Genomic DNA, 27,567 nt, shown 5'->3' on the forward strand with positions numbered 1-27,567 from the left:
ATGCAGGTCTCCCCATCCAACCTACTGATTCTCACTCCTCGTGGAGGTTTTGTCCTGGGCTTGGTGGCCTTTAACTCTAAACTCGAATGCCGTTGGTTTTCATCAGTGGCAGCCAGAGGCCCTTATTTCTGCGAGACCCTGCGACGGTCTTTGTCAGGAACCTGGGGATGCCACCAACCTTGGGCACTTTACCCCTTTTGTAGGACTTCAGACTTAAAGCCACAGTCTCCAGTCAGCTCTAACGACCTGCCCAGACCCAGACTTAGGAATCCAATGACAGTGCAGATGTGGGGTTTGTTCACAGAATGAGTTGTTATTAGTAGTTTCTCGGTGCTCAAGATTTTGCTCCAGCTTTATTTGCTTATTTGTTTGAACAGGAGGAACTTAGCAGTTTCCTTGGCCAGAAATGTCTTTAAAACATCTCTCATCCAAAAACTAGTTGTTTTGTATGAGGACTTTTCATAGTGTCTCATTTGTCAGACTAACAAAAACATGTGTTGTTATATTTTTTAAATATTAGTTTTATGTTTTTTAACGAATTTAGACAGGTGTCTCTACCCATAATAGAATGACAGAGCCCAAATATTATGAAAGTTATCTGAGTTAGTGACTTAGATAAAACGTATCTGATAAATGACAATTACTGTCATCACTAGCATCAGTATTAATATCACACGTTGTTTATGTATATCAGACATCAAACTAAAGCTCAGAACTTCTCTGATGATATCCAGTGTTTCCAACAGTTCATGTTGTTTTGACCAATCAAGTGCAATACAGGTGTTTTATAAGTGTCCTACTAGAATGTTATGTTATATCTTATTACATGTAAAAGCCAGGAAATACTGATAGAATTTCAAAAATACAAGGTTCTCAAAAATTATTACTTATGCTATTTTAATAAAACAGTTTATGTGATATAAAGAGAGGTTTATATTGAAGTAAGAATTGGAAAGAGATTAGAAAAATTTAATCTAGCCAAGTTTAGGCTGATTAATTTGTTCACTCAATGGATATTTCTGGAGCCAGAATTTGTGGGGGGAAAAAACCAACAGTGCATTTCATGGTATGTAGAATCACTTAACAAACATTGCTTGAGCCAAGAATATTTATGGTATGATTCAGGATACAGGCACCTCAAGGATTTAGTTTTTTTTTTTTTTCCTGTAATGGTAAGAATTGCAAATATATACAAATCGATGCATATGCCAGGAAGTATGCAAAATATTGTGTATGCAAGATCCAAATTAATGCTCTGAATTAAACCAACAAAATGGGTTCAGTGATTACCTATGATTTTTCTGATGAGAAAATTTGAACCTAGAAATTATGTAAATTTCCCAAGGTCACTCTCCTCTTAACAGACATGGATTAGCCCTCATCCAATCAGGCGTCAGAATTTATGCTTCTAGTGAGTACACAACGCCCCTCTGTATCACTGAATTAGATTCAATAATTAAAGGGCACGACACAAGGTCCTGATACTCCGTATGGAAAGACGTACGCTGCCTTGGAGAGAAGACAAAGGTGTCGGAGTGGAAGCGTATTTGAGGTGGATATGGGAGCAAGCCAGTCTGAGCTGGGGCATTGGCACAGAGGAACTGACCACGCTTAGATGCCAAGGCTAGAGAGCAGGATGACCTGTTCAGAAAGGAAAAGGGTCCGGGGCGGTTGACGCTTTACTGAGAACCCCAGCAGGTGAACAGACAGATCGAGACCAGCGTGTGGAAGGCTCTGAAGCCAAGATAAGAAACTTGAATAACTTTCCCAGTAGGCACATTTACAAGCCAGTGAACCTTTTGTAGGGGACAGAAATGAGACGTGACTTGGATTTTAGTGGATGACTTTAGCAGCATCCTCAAGACAGAGAGCTGAGAACTTCTATGCAGGTAGAGCACTTAAAATGTTATAATGTTATTGACAGGGCATAAGCATCAAAGGAAGGGGTCAGAGCTGTGGAAATGGAATCTTTCCAGCCGTAAAAGTGTTATACATTTTTAAGCTCCTAACCCATTTCCAAATTTCTGAAACTATAGTGTTCTCCTTTAGATCTAATTAAAATGTAGCTTTATATAATTTGACAATATTCCATATTTCCTTCTGTGGCAATTTAATGTTCAAGTAGTAGAAATATCTGGAGTGCATATATTAAATTTTGGTTCATCTTTTCATGGTTGAGTTGTAAACGTTCTTTATATACTTTGAATCTATGCCTCACATCAGATGTATGATTTGCGAGTATCTTTTCTTATTCTGCGAGTTGTCTTTTCATTATTTTAGACAATGTTTTACTTCCTATCATGAATTTTATAGCATGGATTTTATAAATTTCAGTTCTTATTTATATTACTCAGATGTTAAACCCCAAATCTAATCTAATTTGGGGGGAGTGTATAGCCCAGTGGTAGAGCACAGGTTGAGCATGTATGAAGTCCTGGGCTCAGTCCCCATACTCTCCACTAAAAACATTTTACACACATAAATTATAAATTCAAATTGGAAACCAAAGAAATTACACTTCAATTGGTACTCCATGTTTGGCAGTCTTTTCTGAGGTCTTTGTGAAATAACATTGTGAGTGTTCTACTGTCAACAGCTGATGAAAATACTTTTAGACTTGTATGCGTTAGTAAAGCTAAGAGAGTGATGAAAGGAAACATCTGTTAATCACTTCCATAATTGATCATCTCAATATTAAATTACAAGATGCATAACTTGGTCTCCACGTATCCTGCAGTACAAAATAAACACCGAAATGCATAAAAATTTCAAAACAGTAAAATCGTGCCCCGATGTGGTCAAGCACCAAATGCAACACAGAGTGTCACTGCAACGGTCATGTTTTCTTTTTTTGATTATTCACACTGTCTTTCTACTCTGTCTCAGGAGGAGTATGAAACATTCCTGAGTCATAAAGCATGTAAAGAAAAATCAGCATCTCCCAGAAGATCAGTTTATCACATTACCATATTTCTTATTCATGAAGTTTGATCTAATTGCCTCAGCATAAAAGTGTATTACTTTTACGGATCATAATGATGCATGAATGTAATTACATTACTGATTTTCACATATTAGCAAAATAATGTCTGTTTTTAGCAGTGAAATAGTGTTTGATTTCTTTGAATTGCAACCTACAAATTACATGCATATTAAAATTATTACATTCATTTCAATAGCTTATGATACTATGACAAGTGTAAATTATAAATATTTTTATATATACTGTTTTCCTCTTAAATACATGGTTCAATGCATTTAGGTGACTTTATAGTTCACATAGTTTACCATCAACATAATTCCTGTTTCCAAATAATTTCCTAGATTACTGTCTTTATTAAGCCTTTAAAATTTCCTGTCCTTCTGTCCAAATTCCAGGCATACGTTATCCAAAAGTCAAATAGCATATTGTCAGTCAACCAAACTGAAAGACATCAACCCTTCCAAAATAGCCTTTCAGATTATTACTTCCATCAGTTGCATTATGATGCCATTTCTCTGAAAAAACAAAAATGTTATAAACGATTATTCCCCTTAACATTTTTATTTGAATCATTTTTTGCTTACTTTTTTCTCCATTATAATTTTATATTATACTTAAAATATAAAGACTTATGATTGATAAAAATTCACTGTTAAATCTTTTATTTGTAAATATTAGAAAAGAAAGTTATTTTTGCTATCTCAACTTTTTTATAATTTTCTTTTAATTGTATCTGTGTTATTAACCATATAATAATCAATAATGCAAATTGATATAAAGTAACATGCATTTACAAAATCAAACAAGATAGACGGAAGTATCATTTTAAGAATTACTTTTATTTATTGGCATTTATTTTGAAATATTTTCAAAATAGACGTGATCCTTATTTTGTCTACCTGTAGATTCAATACCCTTTAACATAGCATTTATATAATCATATCGTACTTCTTAAATTTTAAAAAATGTATCCTTTACTTAGTATTTATATATATATATTTAGGATAAATATATAGTTACCATTCCTTCTGATTCTTTGAATGTCTTGGTATTACTTTGGCTTAACTACAAACATAACAACATTAGTGGTAACACAATTATAGAATTATAATATTTTTTCTTAAAGCTTTATAGCTATTTCCATAATATTTGGTGGCTAGTCAGTCTTTAATAGAAGAAGACAAGGCTATTCTTTGTTTTCTCTATAGAAGTAATTTTATTTATTTTTTTTTCTGGTCCAATTTTAAATTTAACATTTTGAAATAGATATAGATATATATCTATTTTGCATTATAATTAAGCTTTAAACATGGTATATTCTTTTACTTATCTTGATATGCCTATTTCCCTTCCCTGGGAACAAATCTGGATATCCAACAGTTTGGCACATTTTCTTGGTTGTTCTCTGATTGCTTAGAGTCAGGTCATACCCATGCTTTAGCTACTGCACTGGATGACTGAATTTCTAATGCTATTTCCGTCTTTTGAGCTGCAGTTTCATTAAATTTATGTATTATTTATTGTAGAAGCAAATAAAAGCTTATATTTGTAGGTAAATGGCATAAGTTTTAGTGGAATGTGGAGGTCACAATACAAATGTTTAGTTGATATAGATCTTTACTCTAAATAATGATGTAATTTTTTGATGTTAAGTTGCCTTCCTGCTTTCCTTCCCTCTTCTTTTCTTTCTTTTTGATTGGGTTTTTTGGCTCTAAAATTTATTTTTTTGGCAAAATCTTATTTGAATTGATACAGAGATGAAGGATACACACACACACACATAAATGTCTATATAAGCTCTGCTAAATAATCATAAAATCTGTTTCTCGAATCAATTCAAAATATTTTAAGAATGCTGCTTTCCTTGAATTAAACTTAATTCTTCTCACTTATTTATTAAGCAGCATTCCTTTGTCATGCACTGACTACAGCCTTGTTCTTCCACTAAGTAATTGTGTTTTATAAATTTGCAAGCAACCAGAGTGATTTCAGAATTTGTTAAAGATTTACAAAAAATTGACATGATCTTAACCGCATGCTGCTATTGCCAATATGCCCGTTAGAGTGATGATTTTACTAAAAGCAATGTCTAACTCCTTCACATTCCTACAATAATGGCCTTATTATTATACTACAAAAGATGACATCTTCAAATAAAAATGTCTAACTCTATAACAATATTCCATGAATTCACTTATTACACAATATTAACAAACTACTTAAAGAATGAATCAAAACCATATAAGATATTATTTCACATGTATTGGAAAAATAATACGATGAAGTAAATTAAATCTAATAGTGTTAAAATATTCAAAGCCTTTCTAATGATAAAAACTTTAAATATAAAATATTCTACTTCAAAAATGCTTTCAGAGATGTTATAAATGGTGAGAGGATTATATATCATATAAAGTTTTCTGTTTATGAATTTGATTATAGCAATGGAACAGTGTAATATTAAATTTAAAAAAATGCATATCAATTGAAGATATAAATTAACCTCAAATTTGGGTTGTAAATAATTTTATATTTAGCTTTCAGTTTTCTTTATGCGTTTTTATATAATTTCAGGAAAATAATTATCATATACAAATGTACAGATCTGAGTTTTTATCTAATATGTCTCAATCTCAAGAGTTCTAAAACCCCTCCATTTCCTTCTTTCCTTCCTTCCTCTTTCCTTCCTTGGTATAAAAGTTAATTGTTGGCAATATTTTATCAGAACTTATAATGTGAATGAAGGATGAAAGATATATACATACATACACACACACATATAGTGATGATCCAACTTGGAATAAATATTTCCATATTTCTATGAAAAAAATATGAATGAATTTAACTATAGTATGTAATTCCTTATCATTTTTCATAATATACAGTATATGTACTTATAACTTCATACAGTGAACTTAATTGTTGAATATCAACCTTCATGCATGGAAGAGTTTTTATGTTATTATAAAGTATACTTTAATAATTGTGATAAAGGAGAATTACATGGTGTTAAGGAATTATGTTAATGTAATGGGCTTTATGAATTCACAAATTAGCTGAGCAATGAGAGTGATTGGAATTAGATAGGCAAATCCCTTGAGGGGAGTAGGGGATTGATCTGTAAAAGATTATTTCTAAGAGTGAGAATAGCATGTGTATGACCCTGTAGCATGAGGGAACATAGTTAAGTACGAGGATTGTCAGAAGTATATCTATGGTAATGATCCTGAAGGTGAACAAGGAGTGATTTGAGGCTACTAACAAGGGTAAGGCCAAATATGTAACAGTCAACATATTATAGCAGGCTGTCCGGCGAGCCGGCCCTCCGCCCGCGCCGCGGGGTGGGCAAGCGCCCCGCAGGGGTCTCGGGCTCCCAGCCCACTGCCCGGCCTCCCTGCCACATGCTATGCGTCATCCGGGGACGCCCCTCGCCAAGAGAGACCCTCAATCACAAGTCACCCGCCCTCCCCACCCTCCTCGCCGTGCCTTGCAACCCCGCCCCCGAACCGCCCTCCCGATCCCCGTGCAGTACCCCCCGTCCATCGCCGGGAAGAACGGCAGTAACTCCAGCAGCCGTGGCGGCTCTTTGAGCCCAAGGGGCGAGCGAGGCAGCCATTGGCGGAGGCCGCTGCCTCCCGCTGTCAATCCCGCGGCCCGGCCCCGCCCCACCGGCCGAGCGTGGCAGGACGCAGGGCCGCGGGGACTGTCGGGACGGCTCCAAGATGGCCGCGCGCTTGGGGTCCCCACCGGCTGGTGGCCCCGAGCTTCGTTCACTGCCACCGCTGCTGACCGGAGCCGCTGGTCGGGCCGGCGACTCCGGGGGCTGTACACGCGGGGCGGGAGGCCGCCATGGCGACCCTGGAAAACCAGGCGAAAGCCTTCGAGTCCCACAAGTCTTTCCAGCAGCCGCTGCCGACGCCTCAGCCCCCTCAGCCGGCACCGCAACCGCCGCCGCTTCAGCCCCTTCAGCCGGCACCGCAGCCGCCGCCGCCTCGGCCCCCTCAGCCGTAACAGCCGCCTCAGCCGGCACCGCAGCCTCTACCGTCACCGCCGACCGCCCAGCCCCCTCAGCTGGCACCGCAGCCGCGGCCGCTTCAGCCGGTACCGCCGCCGATGCCGCCTCAGCCCCCTCAGCCGGCACCGCAGCCGCCACCGCTTCGGCCCCCTCAGCCGGAACAGCCGCCTCAGCCGGCACCGCAGCCTCTACCGCCACCGCCGCCCGCCCAGCTGTGGGTCAGGAGCCGCTGCACAGACGGTGAGTCCCTGCGGGCCCCTCCCCAGCCCTGCGCGGGTCTCCGTCCCTCCCTCGGCCTCCCACGAAGGCCCCGAAGCGGTCCGGGCCCCACGCCTCTGCTTTCCCGGCTGCGAAACTTGGGAAGGAAAGGGGCTGTGGTTGTGATCCGAGGCCGCGCGTCCTGTTCGGCTTCCTCTGAGCCACTCCCCACCCCTCTCCTCCTCTGGGCCAGGTGTAACATTTTGTCTTCCCTTTTCAACTGACGGTTTAAAACAGTGTTTCAGATAACTGTCAAAACACTGTACATGCAAAATATTAGGTTAACTTAAGGGAAGGAGTAGGAGAGAAGGGGGAAAGGAGCGAAGTTCACTGGTCACTTCTGTGGGGGAGGGTTAAGTGGTCACAGTGGTGAACGCGTAACTGCTACATGGCCCCGTACGCTTACCATCATAGTCGTTACTGTTACTAACCCCAGACAGTTCTGGTATTAAGGAGGCATGACCACAGAACATGTGCTCATTGAGCTTAATTTTACACAAACAGTAAGTTTTCCACGGAATCAAGACAGGCAGTAAACGCCAGCTGCAGAGGACAGCTTGTGCAGGGCTGGAAAAGAGCATGGCATGATCAGAACTTTAGTTTGACTGGCTTGAAATGTAGAGGGAAAGGGAAACTTCACACTGATGAATCAGAGAGGAGATAGCTGTTTTTTATTAAACTAAAATGGTTGAATGAGCCTTGTTGATTAATGATTTGCCTTAGCAATTTGAATTTGGATTCTGCAAGTATTTTATAAGTTCTGTAAGAAGCTTGTTTTAAAATTTCAGAACTCTTAAGGTATTAGAAGTTCAGTTTTATTTTATAAGAATTTTTAAAAAGTGTTTATTTAACTCAATTAGAACAGAGTTCCTTTAACATAGGAGACTTTATTATCTCATGTATTAATACCCTCTAGAGGTACACAATGAAAAATGTGATTTATAAACAGATACATACAGACACAAGGAAAACAGAGCATGTAGCTTCAGTAACAGTTTAAGAGAAAAGTCAGAAACAGAAATCTTCCCTGGTCAAAATACCAAAAAAAAGCACCTGGGGCTTATATCCCTTAATTGATTTGAGCTCTAAATGGACAAATACACATTTTTTTTTAAAAAAAAATTGCTAAGAACAAGATTCTTTTTCATGTTGAGTAATAATTTTGGAGTTTAAATAAATACCAACAATAGAGCTATGAGGGAGAAAAAATACAAAATACTGATTTTTTTATTTGATTTCACCGTAAGGTGCATTCTTAAATACATAGGAGACAACTGTCATGATTTGCACAACTCGCTTGCAAATAGTTCAACAGTATTAACAATGATTGAATTTAGGTGGTGGGCATATGGGAATTTATCATCGTATTAAACAGTTTTCTGTACTTCTGAGACTTATAATAAAACATTGGAAGGAACCTGTTAGACATAATGCTCTATGTGAAGTAATTTGTTCCCTTTGTGAAATTCTACGAAGGTTAAAATGCATGTTCATAACTTCAAGAAAGTCACAAGCATTTATGATGTAATCAGAACTACCTGAGGATCTGTGAAACTTGGTGAGTTGGTGAATTTTTTAAAATGTCTTAAAACATTTTGTTTTTACAAAGATTACAGGAGTAAGAGAAGGTAAATCTTAATCAACTCTTAATATTTTTTTCCTGGTTGATGTGATATAATTAAATGTGGGGAAAAAAGGTAAATTCTAAAAGGAGACAGTACCTTGATGGTTTTCTATGGAGGAAACTCAAGCAGGAGGAAGTTTAATTTAAAAACATAAATTACTGCTCTTTATAATACATTCTAAGTTGTCATTCTTTTGAATGCCTTCCTTTCCAGACAGATGTGTTATTCTGGGAGATCATCAGGACTTCTGGGTATTTGGAGGTATTGACCTAACCAGTGGAACTGCTGATTTATAAGAAGTTGTCCAGAATTTTGGAAAACTGATTAGTAGAGGTAAATAATGTTTCCATGGCAAGTGATGACAGAAAGTGACTTCAGTGAATTTTCCTTTGTTTTTAGGCAGATGTACCTAACCATGTATGTTAACAATGATTACAAGCTGAAGACTGAGAAGAACTGCCATTTTTGCCAGCTGGGATGCAGAAAAATTTGGACTTCTGGGTTCCACAAATGGGCTGAGGTAACTAAGACAGTAAACATATCTTCTTGGTCAACATGTATCTCAGGGTAATCACAGATGTGTTCCATTACCTGATACTGTTTTAATTTGGATAAAAACAAGAAAATTTAAGAAATAGAGTTTGTTTTTGCTTTTACATCAGTTTGGCAAAACAGAACAACCTCTTAATTACTAAGCACAAACCAATTTTTTCATTATTTTTAAAATATTTTAGTTTCTATTTATATTGGTTTTGTGATAAGTAAGTAAAATCTGTAAGCTCAGAAAATAGTCAAACCTAGGAAGCTGCTTCTGACAAGTGAATTAGCCTATTGAAAATCTGATTTAGATCCTTGGCATTAATTTTCAAGTTTTTACAGTTTCCTTGGATTTCTTCTATCCAGGAAAACAACATGCTCTTTTTAGATGACTATACTCTGATTATAGTCTCTCCTTTATGGATTCAACACTAAATTGTAACCATAGGTATATTTTACCTTTTACAAAAGTGCCTAGTTGGGAAGTGTAATACAATGATTTTGTAAATTGAATTACTCTAAAATTTCAAGGATTTATTTTTAATTCAATTATGATTAATTTTCATTTGTCACTGGCTCTTAATGCTTTATTTTAAAGTGTCTCTCATAGACCCCCTTCTTTCATCTTCTTCCCTTAGTCTCTCTTTCCAGTAACTCTAAGTTCTTACATGTTCAAGGTAGGCTTGTGTATTTTTTTAAAGGCAGGAGCACCAAAAAGCACTTTCCTGTGACTATCCTCTGTTTTGTTCATCATTTATGAGTCCAAATTTTATAGAATTGATTTAAAGAATGTCATATCTTTCTTATTATTGTGAATGGTTTTTAAAATGCTTTCCTTCTGACTCATTTCTGCATACTTTAAAATAATAATATGAATCAAATAAGTATGGGAATAAAATCACAGTTACTTGTATCACATTTGATTCCATTTATATGGCAAAGTCTTATTATTATGTTGTTGTTATGAACATGCATTTCATAATACACTTATTTAGATGAATCAGAGCTTATTCATTAAGGTCATTTACTTTTAGAAATATGTAATTTCTTGTGAACACATGTATATAGAAATACATGTGTCTTTTTATAATTTAAGCAGCTTAAAATACAGATAAAATAAATCCAAGATACAAGATAATATGCCTTGCATTAATTTAAATTCATGTGAGTTAAAAGACAATTTGAATATTGTTTCCCATTTTCTACTAGCTTCTTGATCATATTCAGCAGCACATTTACCTTTACATATAATTAAGGAATCTTTTTTATTTCTACTGTAGCTCTGTCATAATGGAAACTCTGCCGCAGAATCAGCTGTCATCTATCCCATGTGGTCAAGTGCAGAGGTGAAAATTCTCATTTGTGGGATGACCACTCACAGCTTTAAATGTTTTTACTGTAACTGCTTTTATAAGGTATCAAGCTAGAGAGAGAGAGAGAAACAAAGAGAAGAAAAGAGTTCTCTCTGCATATTCCCATGTTGTGTGATGGCATTAGTCTTCTTCTGCTGTATTTTTCTAGAATGTGTGTGCGTGTGTGCATGTATGTGTGAGAAATGTCTTGTCTTTGTCCTAATAGCCACTCTTCTCTCCCTCGAGTTTTTTTCTCTATCCTCCCCTCCTATATTTTTCTTTTTCATCAATATCTTCTCTTTCAAAAAATTCTTGATAAATCAAATTTCCAACTTCCTCACTTTTAATATGGTAAAGTTACTTGGATCCCCAACATCAAGGGATCTCATACTTTAATGTCTGTAAGGATTTCCAGAGACACCTTTTAAAAATACAGATTTCCAGGCCTTACTTTGAGCAGTCCTCTTCCAGTAGATCCAGGGTGAGGCTGAGCATCTCCGAGCCTTCCCCCTTCATATTATGGTGCAGGGGATCAGGGGCAGTTTTCCTCTGGGTCTCCCTGCTGTTGCTATGAACAGCGGGTACAGCATCACTAATATTTTTCTTTCTTCTTTTAATTGCATTAATATTATCAACCAGTTAATAGCATTTTCTTAAAATTATGGTCAAAAGCATAGGTGTTTGATTTATAATGGTATCTGCAAACCACTCTTTTACTGAATTAATTTGTTTTGCTTGTATTTCCAAAATTGTAAACGCTGTGAGTTAAGTGACTGCTTTGCTTCAACTACAGGAGAATGTGAAAACACTCCAGGAGAGAGAGGTTGCATATATCAATGCAGACTCATACACAGAAGGTAAATTTTATTTCAGATTGTCATTAAATAGTATACCAGTATTTAAGTCTATCAACTCCAACTCATAAACTAGGATTATCCTCTTTCTATGAGATGCCTCAATAATACCTCCATTTCTCCATTTTACCAGAGAGAACATTATTATGATTCAAATGAATCAATATGATTCATAACTAAGCTATTGATCCTAATTTCTTTAGTATATTTACCATTTGCCTATCTTGGATTACTACTTAAAACTTTAGTACTTTTGACATTCTTCCTGTGGAGCTATTTTTAAAAGTTGGGCTAAAATATTTCATACAGAAATAGTTCCTGTATGTATTGGAACAACTCTGAAATAAGCACCCACTACAAACTTCCTTTTGACCCTGACATGTGGCATGTGCATCTGTAGGCTTTCATCGTATTATGGTTATTTCTAGGTAAGTGTCACAGGACACATGTTAGTTACTGACATGCTCTAGTCTAAAGTCTTCATATTGAATTGAATGAATGAATAAAAACATGAACATTATGGCCTTACCACTTCCTTTGCCAAAGACCCCTAGGTACTGCTGCCGTAATAAGCAATGACCCTTTTACTGCAGGAGCTGCAGCCTTAGCAGCAGAGTCTGCCTCTGCAGTCTCCTATCCTGAGTGTGTGCTGCAGCCTCTCTGGCTCCTGAAGAGTTATTTCCACCTTGTGTTTTAGTTTTAGCCAGACTGTCTGCCTGTCTGTCTATTTATCTCCCTACCTATCTATCTATTCTAAAATTTTATTTATTTCTTTTTAATGAAGTACATTTGATTTGTAATATTAGTTTCAGGTGTACAGCAAAGTTACTCAGTTATATAAATATACATATAAATATACATATACATATACATATACATTGTTTTTAGATTCTTTTCCATTATAGGTTATTATAAGTTACTGAATATAATTCCCTGTACTATACAGTAGGTCCTTGTTGGTTATCTGTTTCATATATAATAGTGTATATCTGTTAATCCTGAACTCCTAACATATCTCTTCCCTTCCCCCTTTCCCCTTGGGTAACCATAGTTTCTTTTCTATGTCATGAGTCTATTTCTGGTTTGTAAATAAGTTCATTTGTATCATTTTTTTGTTTGTTTACATTCCACATATAAGTGATAGAATGTGATATTTGCCTTTCTCTGTCTGACATACTTCACTGAATATGATAATCTGTAAGGTCCACCCTATTTTTAATTCTCCAGGAATGATGCCTTGAATTTGAAATCTGTTATATATTGTTTATAATTAGAAAATAAAGTTAGAATTAAATACAGGTTTGTAGTCCATTTGGAGGTATTAAAATTCTCTCTTATTTATTTTGCAGGCAATTATACTCTCAGAGTTGACTGTACACCCCTTCTTTTCCAGTTGGTATATAAACTGACAGAAGAGTTATGTAAATAGATCTGTTGTAATGATTTCTGATGAGTAGATAAATCAATAACTTTTGTTTTCTAAATTACTAACATTTAAACTGGTGACAGACATAGCTGATTTGTATAAACAAGAAATCAGAACGAGCTTTAATACACTACTTATGTGACATAACTATGAGAACAGTAGTGCTAGTCTCTGTTCTAATAATAGTTCCTAATAATTGTATACATTTGTTAAAATGTGCAGGGTCTATTGTTTCATGGGGCAGAGTCTCTTTGATATAACAGAAAGAATACTGAGCTGGGTTGGGGAAGCCTTGGCTGTGAAGATTGCCTTGGCTATTCATTCATTCATTCATTTATTCATTCAGGAAGTATTTATTGTGTGGTTACTATGTATCAGGTCCTATGAAAGGAACTCTAGCAGCAAAAGTGATAAAAGGACAAGGTTACTGAATCCAAATACTTTGTAATCTAGAGAGGCCACAGACCTGTAAATGAGGACTCATACTTCACTTGAATATTGGATACTATATACAGTGGAGGACAGTTGCAGAAGAGAGAAGTTAAAATCCTAGGGTAGCTGGTGAGGTTGGAAAGCATTAGAAGGTGTTTAGAGAAGGATTAGTGGTTAGGCTGTAAAATGGAAGGATGTGAAAGTGGGGAGAATGTTTCTCCTCAGAGGACACAGGACCTAATAAAGATGTGGATGTGTGAAAGAACATTTCCTGACCTCTGGGTAATGCAATATAACCTCAATGTAAGGTGTTGGTGAAAAAGCTGGTAAGAAACGGGGCCTGACACATAGGCCTAAATGTTCATAAATCTGGTGATGGTGAAATTAAAGAATCTTTAACAAGGTTGTACATTATCATTTTTATTCATTAGAAAAATTACTCTGTATCAGTGCAGTGAATACGTTAAGCTGTAGTAAGTCTAAAAGCAAAATGGAAATAATTCCACATACTTGTTTAGCACACAGGAATTTATAAATACTAGTTATTGATGTAAAAACTACTCTGAAAATGCTACTGCACTCTGAATCTCTAAAAATTATGTGATCTACTCATTGAGTATATTTGTGCTTCATTTAAATAACCCCCCATTATAGAATTTAACTGTAGAAATGTTTCTTTCAAGTAGGTATCACTTAGATGACAGTGGGAAGTAGATGTCACATCTCTGTGGTCCTGTTTCCCAATCACCCTTCATCTTGTCCTGTCCTTTTCACTGTTAGTGTCTTTAACATCTCATCCTCCCAAGTGAGCATCCTCCCATGCCCATCACAACTCCCACCATACTGGGAAGCTTAGGTCCTTGATTCTTTTATTGAAATGTCCCATAAAAACATCTAAAAGCATGCTGTAAAGACAGCCCTTGTTGGGGAATCCTTCTCAGGAGATACATTTACACTCTGTCCTATAGAGGAGGCTCCTGCCTTTATAGGAGGGGTAGTAAGAATTTTAGGGCCAAGAAGGAGAAGCTTAGGTCTATCCCCTTTGTACATTTATTTAATAAGTATTAAATGTGTAAGTGGTTACAATAGTGACAGGATAAATCAAACACAGTTTCTGCTATTAGTGTGTTACCTGTGTAGCCAGGAGAGACTATGATCAAGAATTTTCAAATCCAAGATAGAGATTAAAATCACCAAAGGGTATACAGATAAAAGTGTGGGAAGCAAAAAATAAGTATCTTAGTTTATTATTTTACATGTTGGAATTAAACAGCCTGCTTAATGGGAAATTGCAAACTTTTTTCCCATTTTAAAGCCTCTTTTATGTTAATTTGAATTGAATTTTCATGCCACTTTAGTTACAATATATTTGTCTTTCAGAGTTTTTGTTTTAGGTAGTTTTTTAACAGTTTAACTGGGAAATTAAAATGTATATTTAGAAGTTACATTATCAGGATGAACTACTTAATTGTCCAGAAGAGAAGAGTGAGATTTTATAATCTTGTTTGATTTGATTGTCAGTGGAAGAATCAGACATCATTCATCTGGAGAAATGCTATTGGTTGCTGAGGGCTCAATCCCGAACTGGATGATTTGATTTAGAAACATTTGGCCCATTGCCTTCACCACCAATTCGTCCATCTCTGAGTGAAGGTGGGAATCCTTCTATTTTCTACAAATGTTCTTTCTAAACACGTGAGCCTTGTTCCACCTTTGGAGCCTTGTGTAAGTCGGTTTACCGTTCTGCACCTGAATATTCTCATATATAAAATCAGTTTGAACAAGACAATCTTTATGAAACTGTGCTCCAGTGTGGTGCCTCAGCGTCTGGTGCAGGGTCAGGGTGGTGGACACTGAATAGGCAAAGCTCTAGCTTCCACACTTGACCCCACCTCTTCCTCAGCTGAGGAGTGTCTATTGTATTTCTTTTATATAGAAGAAGGTTCCACTGCTGTATCCTTCCCCCACCCTTAAAAAATTAAAAACCACTGGACTAGACCATCTCTAAGGTCCCCACTTAGCTCTAAACTTTTCACTACTATATATATTAAATGAGGTTTACAAGGAGCAGTTGTGGGTGATAATCACAAAAACTGTATTTGAAATCTGAAAGCTTGGTTTCTTCTTCTGATTCAGAACTTTTTAAAAAAATTTCTTACTTTTAGCAAGTCATTTAACTACTTCTTAGCTTCAATTTTCTGCTCTTTGAGGACACAGAATTAGATTCTTGAAATAGACAGTCTGTATTCTTCAGGTTTCTAGTGTGTTTTAGAAATATTTGTTAGGGGAACTAGAACAGACAGGGCTTCTACTTCAGCAGTGCAGTTATGTTTTTACCTTTTTATAATTAGAGATTGAGAAATCATTTCATTTGAAAATAAAATGATTCCATTTATTTTTTAGGAAAAGTTTAAAAACCACAGGATTAGATTATAAATTGCCCTTTATTTCTGAAATTTAATATATTTAGTTATACAGATTAAGTGGTACAATGAAGACTGCAGTACAGAATTTCTGTCTCTTATAATATAGTGTGTTAGTTTTCTTTGCTTCATGAAGGAGCTGTATGTAGCTCATTAATAACAACACAGTATATCTTTGATACAGTTCAACTTTTCTTCTTCTTTTTTCCTTTTTCTTCTTAGTCTTTCCAAATTAGGATAATTGTGGTCTCTGACTTTTTTCCAGTTAAATTTTTAAAATACATTTTTGTTTTTTACATTCTACAATCACTTTTGACTTTTGGAATTAATATAAGATAGAGACAGGTATGCAGACAAAACCAAACACTAAATGATAGTATTTTCTTCTAGGAAGTTAAATTTTGGTTATAATTATGCTGGGGGGGAAAAAAAAACAAACTTCCTAAGACAGTGGAAACTACTGATAACTTTTAAAAACTAAATCAGTTTATGTGAGTCATGCCTCCTTTCATAAGCATGTCAATATTAACAGGAAGTTTGTTGGCTGTGATTTATTCTGTGTTCCTATTTTACAGGTTTATTTAATGCTTTTGATGAAAATCATGACAGCCACATAGATTTTAAGGAGATATCCTGTGGGCTATCAGCTTGTTGCAGAGGACCTCCGGCTGAAAGACAGAAATGTAAGTGTGTTAAACATCACAAAATTTGGAAGCTATACAGAGAAAAAATTAGCATCCATTCATGTGAAAAATCATCTGATTAAGGCTTGAATTTTCATCCCTTTTGCAAATAGCAATCTCTTGCTAAGGTTTTACTGAGGTCAGTGTAAAAGTTCAATCATCTATTCTTTTTTACTGTGGAGTAATTTAAGATCTTTGTTATTAATAATGGTTGATTTTCCAGATAAATGTGCAATTCATGATAAATGAACTACATCAGTCATGATGTGTTTGAAAATGTTAAGCATATAGAAAATATTTTCTGGTAGTCTATATAGAAAATTTGTCTTGCTTAACTTGAATTGCAACTTATTTTCTATCACTGTGTATATTGATATTTTATTAGCAAAATTAAATTTATGATAAAACAATTTTATTAAATACTAAATTTATCTTTTAAGCCTAGCTAAAATATTATGGCATAATTTATAAGCATATTACATTCCTAAATCTTAACCATATTTGTTTAGAAAAATGCAGCAGTTTACATTTAATTGGAACCTAATTCTTACATATTCACTAGGGTCATTATCTCTGCATCTTTCTAAAATACAGCTTCACAAATACTGCATATTTTGGGTATGATACTTAATAGTTCAATATTCTTTAGTAATGTTGTACTGTGATGCACTCAGTTAACTTAATAGCATAATTATTACATGGGTGTGTGAAGTAGATAATTATTTAATCTTAAAAATTTAGATTTCTTTTATCTTCCCTGATAGTATACCATTACTCTAACCTGGCTTTGTGATACATTATTTGTTCACATTAAAGTTCTGGTATTAAAGAGGCTGAAGTCTTTGTTTCTCAATTGAGGTTAATTGTTGTCTTAAATTTTTTTTAAATTTATTTTTTTGCCAGTGGACTAGTGGAAGTTAACCAACTAGACTAACTAGCAATTTTGCTGATATTGTTGTTAATTAGCAAAGTGCTGATTCTTTGGGTTTTTAGCTTGTTGTATATAAACTTCATTGAAGATTTGAAATTGTTCTTAGGCAAAAATATTGGGTGCACATTAATTACATTGGAGAGGCAAAATCTTTATACAGTCATGTCTCATTATCTGCTGAGGATTGGTTCTGAGACCCCCTCAGATACCAAATCCATGGATGCTCATGTCCTTATGTAAAATGGCATAGTATTTGCATATAAACTATGCACATCCTCCTGTATACTTTAAATCATCTCTAGGTTACTTGTAATACCTAATACAATGTAATTATTTGTAAATACAATTTAAACGATATGTGAATAGTTGTCAGTGCATAGCAAATTCAAGTTTTGCTTTTGAGAACTTTCTGGGAAAATTTATATATATATATATATTTTGATCTATTGTTTATACCTGTGAATGCAGAACCAATGGATACAGGGGGCTGACTGTAGCAGCTTTTTGTTGATTCTTAATGTAGATGGAATATTTTCTGCATTGTAAGAATCAACTCTGAAGTGATCAGTTATAAATATTAGAAATTAATTTAAAAGCTTTAATTACCTTCTCAAAATCTGAGATATTGTATAGTAACTTGGCCCTTCTTTTTCAGTTTGCAAGAAATTTAACTTTAGATTTAGGTGAAGGATAGAGTTCTCTAAGCTGGCTAATTATATAAGGAGAGAGACTTGTGAAGTGTACAGGAATTCCTACAAGTTCAAAGGACTTTAATGACACAATCTCCTCCAAATATGAACTTAATCCAGAATGTAGTTGTTTGAGGAAATAAGTAATTTCATTAGGGCAGCTTGTAATAAAATGTATTATACTTCAGAATATAAAAGTAATTTTCCTCCATAAGAGTTTCTTTTCTTTAGTTTGCTTCAAGGTATTTGATGTTGACGGTGATGGAGTTCTCTGTAGGGTTGAACTGAGAGACACGTGGTTGCACAGAGGTCTGGAAGGACAACTGCACCGATGATACCCTGGTAAAGTCTGATTGTATACATCTTGCATGTAAACTTCCAACAGGAACATAGAGTGAAGAATTTTTTAAAAGAGGTTGAGAAAAAGATTTCTTACTACTTCTAAGTTCTATATTATGCTACTCAAAATATTCATAGCCAAAGATGCAAAATTGGGAAGAGAATTTGCCTTAGAAAATTTAGTAAACTGTATGTATTATGTAAAATTAAAAAATGAAACCACTGGAAAATTGTCATAAATTTTTAAGGCAAACAAGCAATCTATTTCTGGAATTAAAAAAAAAAAAACTTGACCGAAAATATTTTATACTTCAGCTACTGTCTAATAAAAATGATACCTTCTCTTTCCTAACTACTGATTTGGGTTTCTGGTTTTAAAGGAATTACTTGTGGATCTATCCAACATTGTAGAAGACACATAGAATGCACATGACACCACAAAGGTGAGTCTAGCAGAGACTAATTTATTCTCTTCTAAAAATACATTATATTCTGAATTGGTATACATACCTTACATATACATACTTGAATCTCTTCTACATCATCCCTGCTAAATGCTTATTTGGACCTGTGGTTATAATAACTCCAAGTTGTCCCTAAGGAAAGCCCATTTGACCTTTAAAAAACTCCATTAAGTGTTATTTACATAAAAACATATTTTATAAACTAGGCACTTTGTAAAAATTAAGTAGAGACAGCCCTTGCCATCTGTAGTTTATAATCTTTACTTCTCCCAGTTTAATACATTATGGTAAGACAAAACTTATATTGAGCAAAAGAAGCCACAGAATAAAAGAACACATTGTTCAAATTAATTTATATGAAGTTCTAGAAGAGAGACAGAACTAATTTTAATAAGTGTTACAATAGTGATTTTGGAGATGGGTGATTTAACTGGGAAGGACAATAGGATATCTGGGATGTTGGAAATTATTTTTTATCTCAATCTGTGTGGTGTATATAGTTTTTAAATTTTTTTTCAATAATATTGGTGATGGTCTGTCCTAAGTTCTTTAATAGCAGCCAGAATAAGTGTATAATAGTAGAAACAAGCATGTACTTTACAAAGAATAAATCCTTGAATTTTTTTAGTTTCACAACATTTATTAAAGATATTATAATAGGTTTGCCTTAATGTCTATGTATCCCTGTGAAACTGAAGATAATCCATATATGTGAGACACATATGAGTTAATTTGACCCTTTCTATTCAAATGTTGATGTGTACCAAGTTGCAGATGGTAGGATGTAGACCATAGTGGTCTTCCACAGGCTTAGAAAAATAAGTAACTTTTTTTTCAATCACAAATCCAGAAGAAATCATCATAGTCTTATTAACTGACACTCAATAGAAATAAATAATAGAAATGAATTTTTCAGCGCTTGATCTTTGTTTGGCAATTCAGATAACCGTCTTCATTTACTTTTCTGCCCAAATCTAAGGTAGCCATTTCTATTTGATATATATGAAAACAGAAAAACAGGAAAGTTTCTATTAGGAAATACCTTATGTAGAGATACAATTTCCATCGCCTTTCTTCTGGGTGTTTGATAAGTATGGAGGTTATCATTCTTGTCTATTTTTATATAACACCGAGTTTCTTCTTATGGCTGTACTTTTGAACATTAAAAAAAAAGATCATTTAGCTTCTCCATCTCCGTGTAACCATAATAATGAAATGGTAAAAATTTAGAATAGAATTTGGACCTTTCAACCAAACCTATTACCCATATTCACTGGTGACTAGATGGTGACAATATTACCCATTATTTTGTATCATTACATTGGTGTTAATATACTTCAATGGAAGTTGCATCATGAAAGCCAATAATTACCATCACAGTGCTTTAAAATCTTTTCTTGTAATAAATGGTAATATATATTGAATGAATACATGAATGTCATTAATAGTAAATATTATTAAATATCTTTAAATAATAAATCATTAGATAATAAAAATATAATTAAGTTATAAACACAAAGAACATTATTATTCATCTAGGATTGTTAAGGTGATTGTTCAAAACATGAAGTAAGAAGCATTTGGTTATATTTTTGCCTGCCAAGAAATATTGTCTACTGTATATAAATGTAATTTTTGGTACACTTTGACACCAAAAATAAAAGATACTGCTTTACTCAACTTGTGAAAGTAATGTTAAATTTTATTTTGAGGAAATGTTAATATAGATACTCATTTATTATATATATTTAATTCTTTTAAATCTCTTAAGAAGTCTAATAATATTGCCAGATGTTTTAAAGATCTTAGAAAATTGTTAGGGTCAAAGGGCATAATCCAAAGAGTTTGGAAAAATGCTTTCAAAGTTAGTAAATAGTCCTTTTTCTCTACCCAGAGCCTTTTGTGGGTTCTGTTAGTAAACTTCACCTTGAACCGGAAGATACTGTGAGTTATTTCCCAGGTCTTACTGGAGGAAGAAGATTTTTGGTGATAAATTGCCCATGTTATGACTGACTACTTCAGAGTTTGGTTACTTTTGAACTTACTCTTGCTGGCCTACTTTCAGATGAATACACAGCATCTACATTAAATCATTAGTTTTCTTTCAGACAAATGACCATTGCAAGTTTAATAAAACAAATTTAATTCAAATAATATAAGAAAATGAAGATTTAAGGTATTCTTAAATATTGCTTCTCTTTCAGAATGGCCATCTTAACTCTAGAAGAATATCAGATCTGGAGTGTGAAAAATGTTCTTGCCAATGAGTTTTTGAATCTACTTTTCCAGGTATGTTTAAGGTAAATGACAGAGACTGAGGGCAGTGGTACCAGTAGTTCTACATCTTTTCCATTGTGTAGTAGTTAGACAACTAGACTACAAACCGTATATTGTCAAGAGAACTGCATTAACCTGTACACCACCTGCAGATGGTAAGTTAGAACGTGCGTGCTTCTCAGAGTCACAATGTGCATGATAGGAAAGTAGAGTATAGCTGATAATGTTTATCTTAATAACTCATGATAGAGCAGATTGTAGACACATAGAAAAGAATTTAAAATGTAAAAGCCATTATAATTTGCTATTTTTCTTTACTTTTTTTTAAGACCCTTCCTAACAAGTAAGGCAGTGTGGACAGAGACATAGATCATAAGTTGGCAGCTGTAAATTTTTCACAATGTATACCATCTTTCCAGTTAGGAGGTTATTTTAGATGCAGAACTGTTTCTTAATTTTCTTTCTTTCTTTTTTTCTTTTTTGTAATTTAATTCTTTAGAAGGTCCAATAAAGATTGAAGGAGAAAGGAGGAAAGAAAAGCTGTCAGGGGTGAACATGAAATCATAAAACTTGCCAGATTTTAAGTATTTTCCCAGTTAAAGTAGTTCTCTTTGCTCCAATTTAAAGAAACAACTTATAGTTTCCCATTTTTCATAGTTCTTCAAAAATATATGTTGATTTAGTAGTATTTTACAGGGGGGAGGGGTGTGAGTAGGGACAGACTGGAAGTTCAAGATTTGTAAATACAAGTATATATAGAATAGATAAACAAGCTTATACTGTACAGCACAGGGAGATATATTCAAGATTTTGTAGTAGCTCATGGTGAAAAAATATGAAAATAATTATACGTATATTCATAAAGGACTGAAAAATTGTGCTGTACACCAGAAAATGACACATTGTAAATGGACTATAACTCAGTAAAAAAATAAAAGATAAAACTGTTAGAACACTATAAAAAAAGTAGTATTTAAATTTTCCTTATTTTATTCTCCTTTTCTTATAAAAGCACCCCTATGAAGATCAATAAGGCTTGATATCTTTATATCTATCGTGATCCTCCATTGTAAATAGAGTAACATGCCTGTGGCACAGCTATGTTAGAATAAATGAAAATTGAACTCTTCCTGACAGCTAATAACTAATGTATATTTAAAGCATATGAAATCTGATAAGCCTATGATGCCCATTTAAATCACTCAGTTGCTCCACTGTCAGTTATCAGCCAGGATCTAATTTGATGTCTTTATAAAATATAAATACATATAAAAATAATATAAACCTACTATAAACAGAAATGACTTGGTTAGTAATATGAAAATTGAGCAGCTATTTTTATCTCATTTAAAATGATGCCCTCAATTACTTTAAATTATCATTAATTATATAGACATTTTGACCACTTAAGTTTGTGTTTGAGTCATCTTGCAGCTCTTACATAGCAAAGCATTTTGAACTTTATATTGCCTTTCCTATTTTCTCATGCTTATCAGGGACTTGCATAGGCACTATTTTTTCTATGACTCTATACACAGATGTATGCCTGAAATTTTCTTTTGTGTCTCAGTGTTTCTAGCATTATATTACTGACAGATTTTTTGTTGGTTAGCAATCTAATTTTTTTCTTGGTATATATAGTCCTTTCAGTCCTTTCAAATATATATATATATATATGTAGTCAGTTTACAATGTTGTGTCAATTTCTGGTGTGCAGTACAATGCTTCAGTCATACATGAACATACATATATTCATTTTCATACTCTTTTTCACCATAAGTTACTACAAAACAGTATTGGATATAGTTTCCTGTGCTATACAGTATGAACTTGTTTATGACTTGGGAGTTTGAGATTTGCAGGTACTAAATATTAACATTACATTTTATGATGCTCACTTTATCCCATATTCAGACATGCTTTTAAAACTTTATGTTCACTTAATATATAATTAAGCAGACTTACTCTAAATTGTTTTATTTTCTGTCTGTTTCTAAAATAGAATTAGCTAATAAATTCAGTGATAAAAGCTTGAATTATACTTTTATTTTATTTGCCAAGATCCCACTCCTGGCTGACCATTTTGGGTATTTAAGTATAAAGTAAGTAAATGTCAGTAGAATTAGGAAACCATTCCTGTGGTAATATTATTTTCAGTCCTTTCAAATAAACTCAGTGCCCAATATTTTGCAGAGGAAGCATTCTAAACATGATCAGGATCTTCTATCTTGTACGTTTGTCAGAAAGCGTGAAATGTTAAACAGTTTGATAAACAGAATAGTGCACCACACTGGCCCCTACCTATATCCATGTTCTAATCCTGAAATCTGTGAATATGTTATTTTACATGGCAAAGGGGATTTTGCAGATGTATCAGGTTAAGGACTCTGAGACAGGGAGATTAGCCTGGATTATCTACATGGGCCTAGTCTAACAACAGGAGTCCTTAAAAATTGAAAATCTTTCCCAGATGTGGTCAGAAAGATATGACTTTGGAAGAAGGATTAGAAAGCTGTAAAGCTGTTAGCTTTGAAGATAGAGGAAGGGCCATGGGTAAAGAAATGTGGGTGAACTCTAGAAGCCGGAGAAGAGAAGGAAATATATTCTTCCTTTGACTTACAGAAGGGCATACAGCCCTGCTGACATCTTGATTTTTAGCCAAGTGATACCTGTTCCTGACTTGACCTACAGAACCATAAAATAATGTTTGTGTTGCTTTAAGCTGCAAAATTTGTGATAATTTGTTACAGCAGTGATAAAAACAAGTATAGGGGAAGTAATCCAAATTTATGGATTGGAGGGCTCAACATTTTAAAGATGTCAGTTCCCCTTCAACTGATTCAAAGATTTATATGTGCACATCAAAATCCCCAAAACTTAATTGTTGTTACTGTTTTTTTGTAGAACTTGACAAGCTGATTCTAAATACATAGAGAAGCTTGAAGAGCCAACAATAGCCAAGCTGATATTAAAGAACAATGTTAAAGAACTTATTATAAAACAATATTAAGTCTATGTGATAACTACCTAAAGTTAGACATATAGACCAATGGAACAGTATTGAATTAAACCCTGTACCATACATGAACAGTAATTTTAGATAGATTATAAATCTAATAAATTTGAAACATAAAGCACAGCATCTGGGGGAGGGTAAAGCTCAGGTGGAATGTGTGCTTAGCATGCATAAGGTCTTGGGTTCAACTCCCAGTACCTCCATTAAAATAAATAACCTAATCCTCCACCAAAATAAAGCATCTAGAAAATAGTGTAGGAGATATTTTAATGTCTTTGAAATGGCAAAGAGTTCTTAAATAGGACACAGCACTAAACATAAAAGAAGAATTTTAAGTTGGACTTCAGTAAAATTCAGAATTATTTTTATCAACAGATACCATTAAGAAAGTGAAAAGCCACACGGTGGGAAAATATATTTTCTATACCTATATCCAACAAAAGACTTATATCTAGGGCAAATAGAGAACAAAAACCAGTGGGGAAAAAGGCAAAACCTCAATATTAAAATGTGCAAAAAAATTGAACAGGTGCTTCATAAAAAAAAAAAAAAAAATCCAAATAAGCTATGAAAAGGGGCTGACCTCTTTAGTAATAATAAAAATACATACTAAAACCACACTTGGAACACCATTAGACATCCACTAGAATAGTTAGTTGTTAAGTGATATGAAGCATTGGTGAGGGCAACATGCAATGGGGACTCTTACACATGGCCAGTGGGAATATAAATTCTTACAAATACTTTGAAAATAGGCTTTTTGAAAGTTATATATATATATATATATATAACACACACACATATGTACATACATACACACACACACACTCCCTGTGTACCCTTCAGAAGCTTCTACATCTGAGCACAAAAGGACATCCAGAAAATTCTCATAATCACTATTTGTTATAGCCCCAAATAGAAAATGACCCAAACACCTGTCAACAATAAATACATAACCATAAGTGGTGGCACATGCATACAAGTTGTATACTTTAAAGCAATAAAAATAAATATACTAGTTTACAGAAAACACTAGTGGATGAATCTTACATAATGTTAAGTGGAATGTACGGGACTAAAAATTTCAAAAGCAAAAAAACCAATCCATGGTGGCTGAATTTAGGATGGTGTATCCATCAAAGGGGTGCCATAGTATCTGGGAAGAAACCCAAAGTGGAACAGCAATGTTCTGTTTCTTGACTGGATGAAGGTTACATAGATTTGTTTACTTTGTGAAAAATCACTGAGCTGTATACTTAAGATATGTTCACATGTAAGCATGTATATTATATTTGCATTTTTAAAAAAAAATGTTTGCTTGCAAAAAAAGATATCCAAAGCCTAAGTATTTATCAGTAGGAGAATGGATAAAACAAATGATAGTATATTCAAACAATGGAATACAATTCAACAATAAAAAAGAATCAACTACTGATACAAGGATGAACCTCAAAAGCCTAATTTATACATTTCATTGTCAGGTAAATTTTAACTCAGAAGGTAAATAAAACTATAAGCAGGCATGTGCCCTGGGGGGAGGGGTGCTGAAGTCTTTGTCTCCTCAGACCTGTGCCATTACTGGCACATCTCGCAAGAAGAGAGGCAGGGCTCAGCCACAGCTACCATCTCCTCCTGTGCATAGTGCCCGGGCGGGTGCAGGGCTGAGACCTGAATCTGCACGTGGGGGCCCCACAACCTTTTAGGCAGGACTGAGACTTGTTTATAGCCTGAGGCAGAGAGGATTTTTCTACCCTGACACCTCAGAGAACTTGTGCCGCCAAGGGAAACAAGGAGCTCAGATTTGGCACAGAGCGTAGGCGGGGCTGTTCCGTGGTCTTCCCTGAGCCCACCTACAGACCACCTACCCGAGGCAGAGCAGGCAGCTGCACAGAGCAGCAGAGCGACCAGCACCAGGAGAGGGCAGGTGGGCAGCCACCCACCTTCCTGGCAGGAACACAGCACCTGACCACAGTGCTGGGACAGGGTGTGATCTGCCCACCTGCTTCCCCCCAAGCACAGCATCTGACTGTGGCATCAGGAGGGGGAGTGACCTGCCCACCCACTGGGTAAGAGCTCAGCTCCTGACCTAGTCTTAGGAGGGGGCACAATCTGCTGGCCAACAGCCACTGAGAGCAGCACAGATGAGGGTGCCAACAGAAGGCCTATGAAACAGCAAGCTGAGTTCATGAAGCAGGGCAAAGACACAAAGACCTCTCGATAAAATCATTAAGGGCACACCATCTCCAGGATAAGTAGGTAACTTCTACTCCTTAAGCCACGGTGCCAGAGAGATATGAGCAATGTGAAGAAGCAGAGAAAACACTCCCAATGAAAAGATCAAGAGAAATCCCCTGAAAGCATGAACAAAGAAATAGACATTGATGGTCTATTAGATCAAGATTTCAAGAAAGAGTGATCAAAGTACTGAAGGAACTAAAAGAAATAGTGTTTAGGTATATAAAATGTATCAAAAATTAAATAGAAACTATAAAGAAGAACTAGGTAGGGTTAGTAAACTCATTGGCTGAGATGAGAGCTGACCTAAAGGCTGTGCAAAGCAGACAAGAAAATACAGAAGAATAAATAAGTGACCTAGAAGACAGGACAACAGAAAGCACCCAATCAGAACAGCTGAGAGAAAAACAAATGAAAAACAAAACAATATACGGGACCTATGGGGTAATATAAACTGTGCCAATGTATGCATAATAGGAGTTCCAGAAGGGGAAAAAGAACAAAGCGGATTGAAAAGGTATGGGAAGGACTCATGACTGAAAATTTCCCAAACCTAAAGAAGGAATCATATCCAAGCACAGGAGGCTCAGAGGGTCCCAAGCAGGAAGAACTGATACAGACCCACACCAAGGCATATCCTAATCAAGATAGCCAGATTCAAGGATAAAGGAATGATCCTAAAGGTAGCAAGAGAAAAACAAAGATTGAGTTACAAGGGAACCCCCATAAGGTTTTCAGCTGATTTTTCTACACTATTTACAACAGCTAAGACATGGAAACAGCCTAAAATGTCCATCAAAAGATGACTGGATAAAGATGTGGGATATTTATATGATGGGATACTATTCAGCCACAAAAACTGACTACATAACGCCATTTGCAGAGATATGGATGCTCCTGAAGAATGTTATTCAAGGTGGAGTAGTTCAGAAAGAGAAAGAGGAATACCATGTGAGATCACTCATGTGTGGAATCTTAAATATATGCAAGATCTTGTGGTAACTCACAGCAAAAAAAAAAAGTGACAA

The 27,567-nt window shown here is 35.1% G+C and overlaps 1 protein-coding gene across 1 annotated transcript; it reads left to right on the plus strand.

Moving 5' to 3' along the window:
* On the plus strand, nucleotides 1–27,567 carry LOC140693670 (uncharacterized). Its single transcript, XM_072957383.1, has 12 exons — nucleotides 1–292; nucleotides 6,581–7,238; nucleotides 9,281–9,401; nucleotides 10,699–10,833; nucleotides 11,564–11,627; nucleotides 12,974–13,040; nucleotides 15,004–15,135; nucleotides 16,481–16,588; nucleotides 18,440–18,550; nucleotides 18,928–18,990; nucleotides 21,216–21,300; nucleotides 27,423–27,567. The coding sequence occupies exons 1-7, from the start codon at nucleotides 1–3 to the stop codon at nucleotides 15,077–15,079; spliced, it is 1,413 nt and encodes a 470-aa protein (XP_072813484.1). The 3' UTR covers nucleotides 15,080–15,135; nucleotides 16,481–16,588; nucleotides 18,440–18,550; nucleotides 18,928–18,990; nucleotides 21,216–21,300; nucleotides 27,423–27,567.

This window comes from Vicugna pacos, unplaced genomic scaffold (genome assembly GCF_048564905.1).
Source record: "Vicugna pacos unplaced genomic scaffold, VicPac4 scaffold_20, whole genome shotgun sequence".
In the NCBI taxonomy this organism is placed as follows: Eukaryota; Metazoa; Chordata; class Mammalia; order Artiodactyla; family Camelidae; genus Vicugna; species Vicugna pacos.

Coding starts and splice junctions, on each gene's coding strand:
- LOC140693670 (XM_072957383.1), top strand. CDS start 1: ATGCAGGTCTCCCCATCCAACCTACTGATTCTCACTCCTCGTGGAGGT. Junction 293..6,580: donor AATGACAGTGCAGATGTGGG/GTTTGTTCACAG, acceptor TTTGAGCCCAAG/GGGCGAGCGAGGCAGCCATT. Junction 7,239..9,280: donor CAGGAGCCGCTGCACAGACG/GTGAGTCCCTGC, acceptor CTTTGTTTTTAG/GCAGATGTACCTAACCATGT.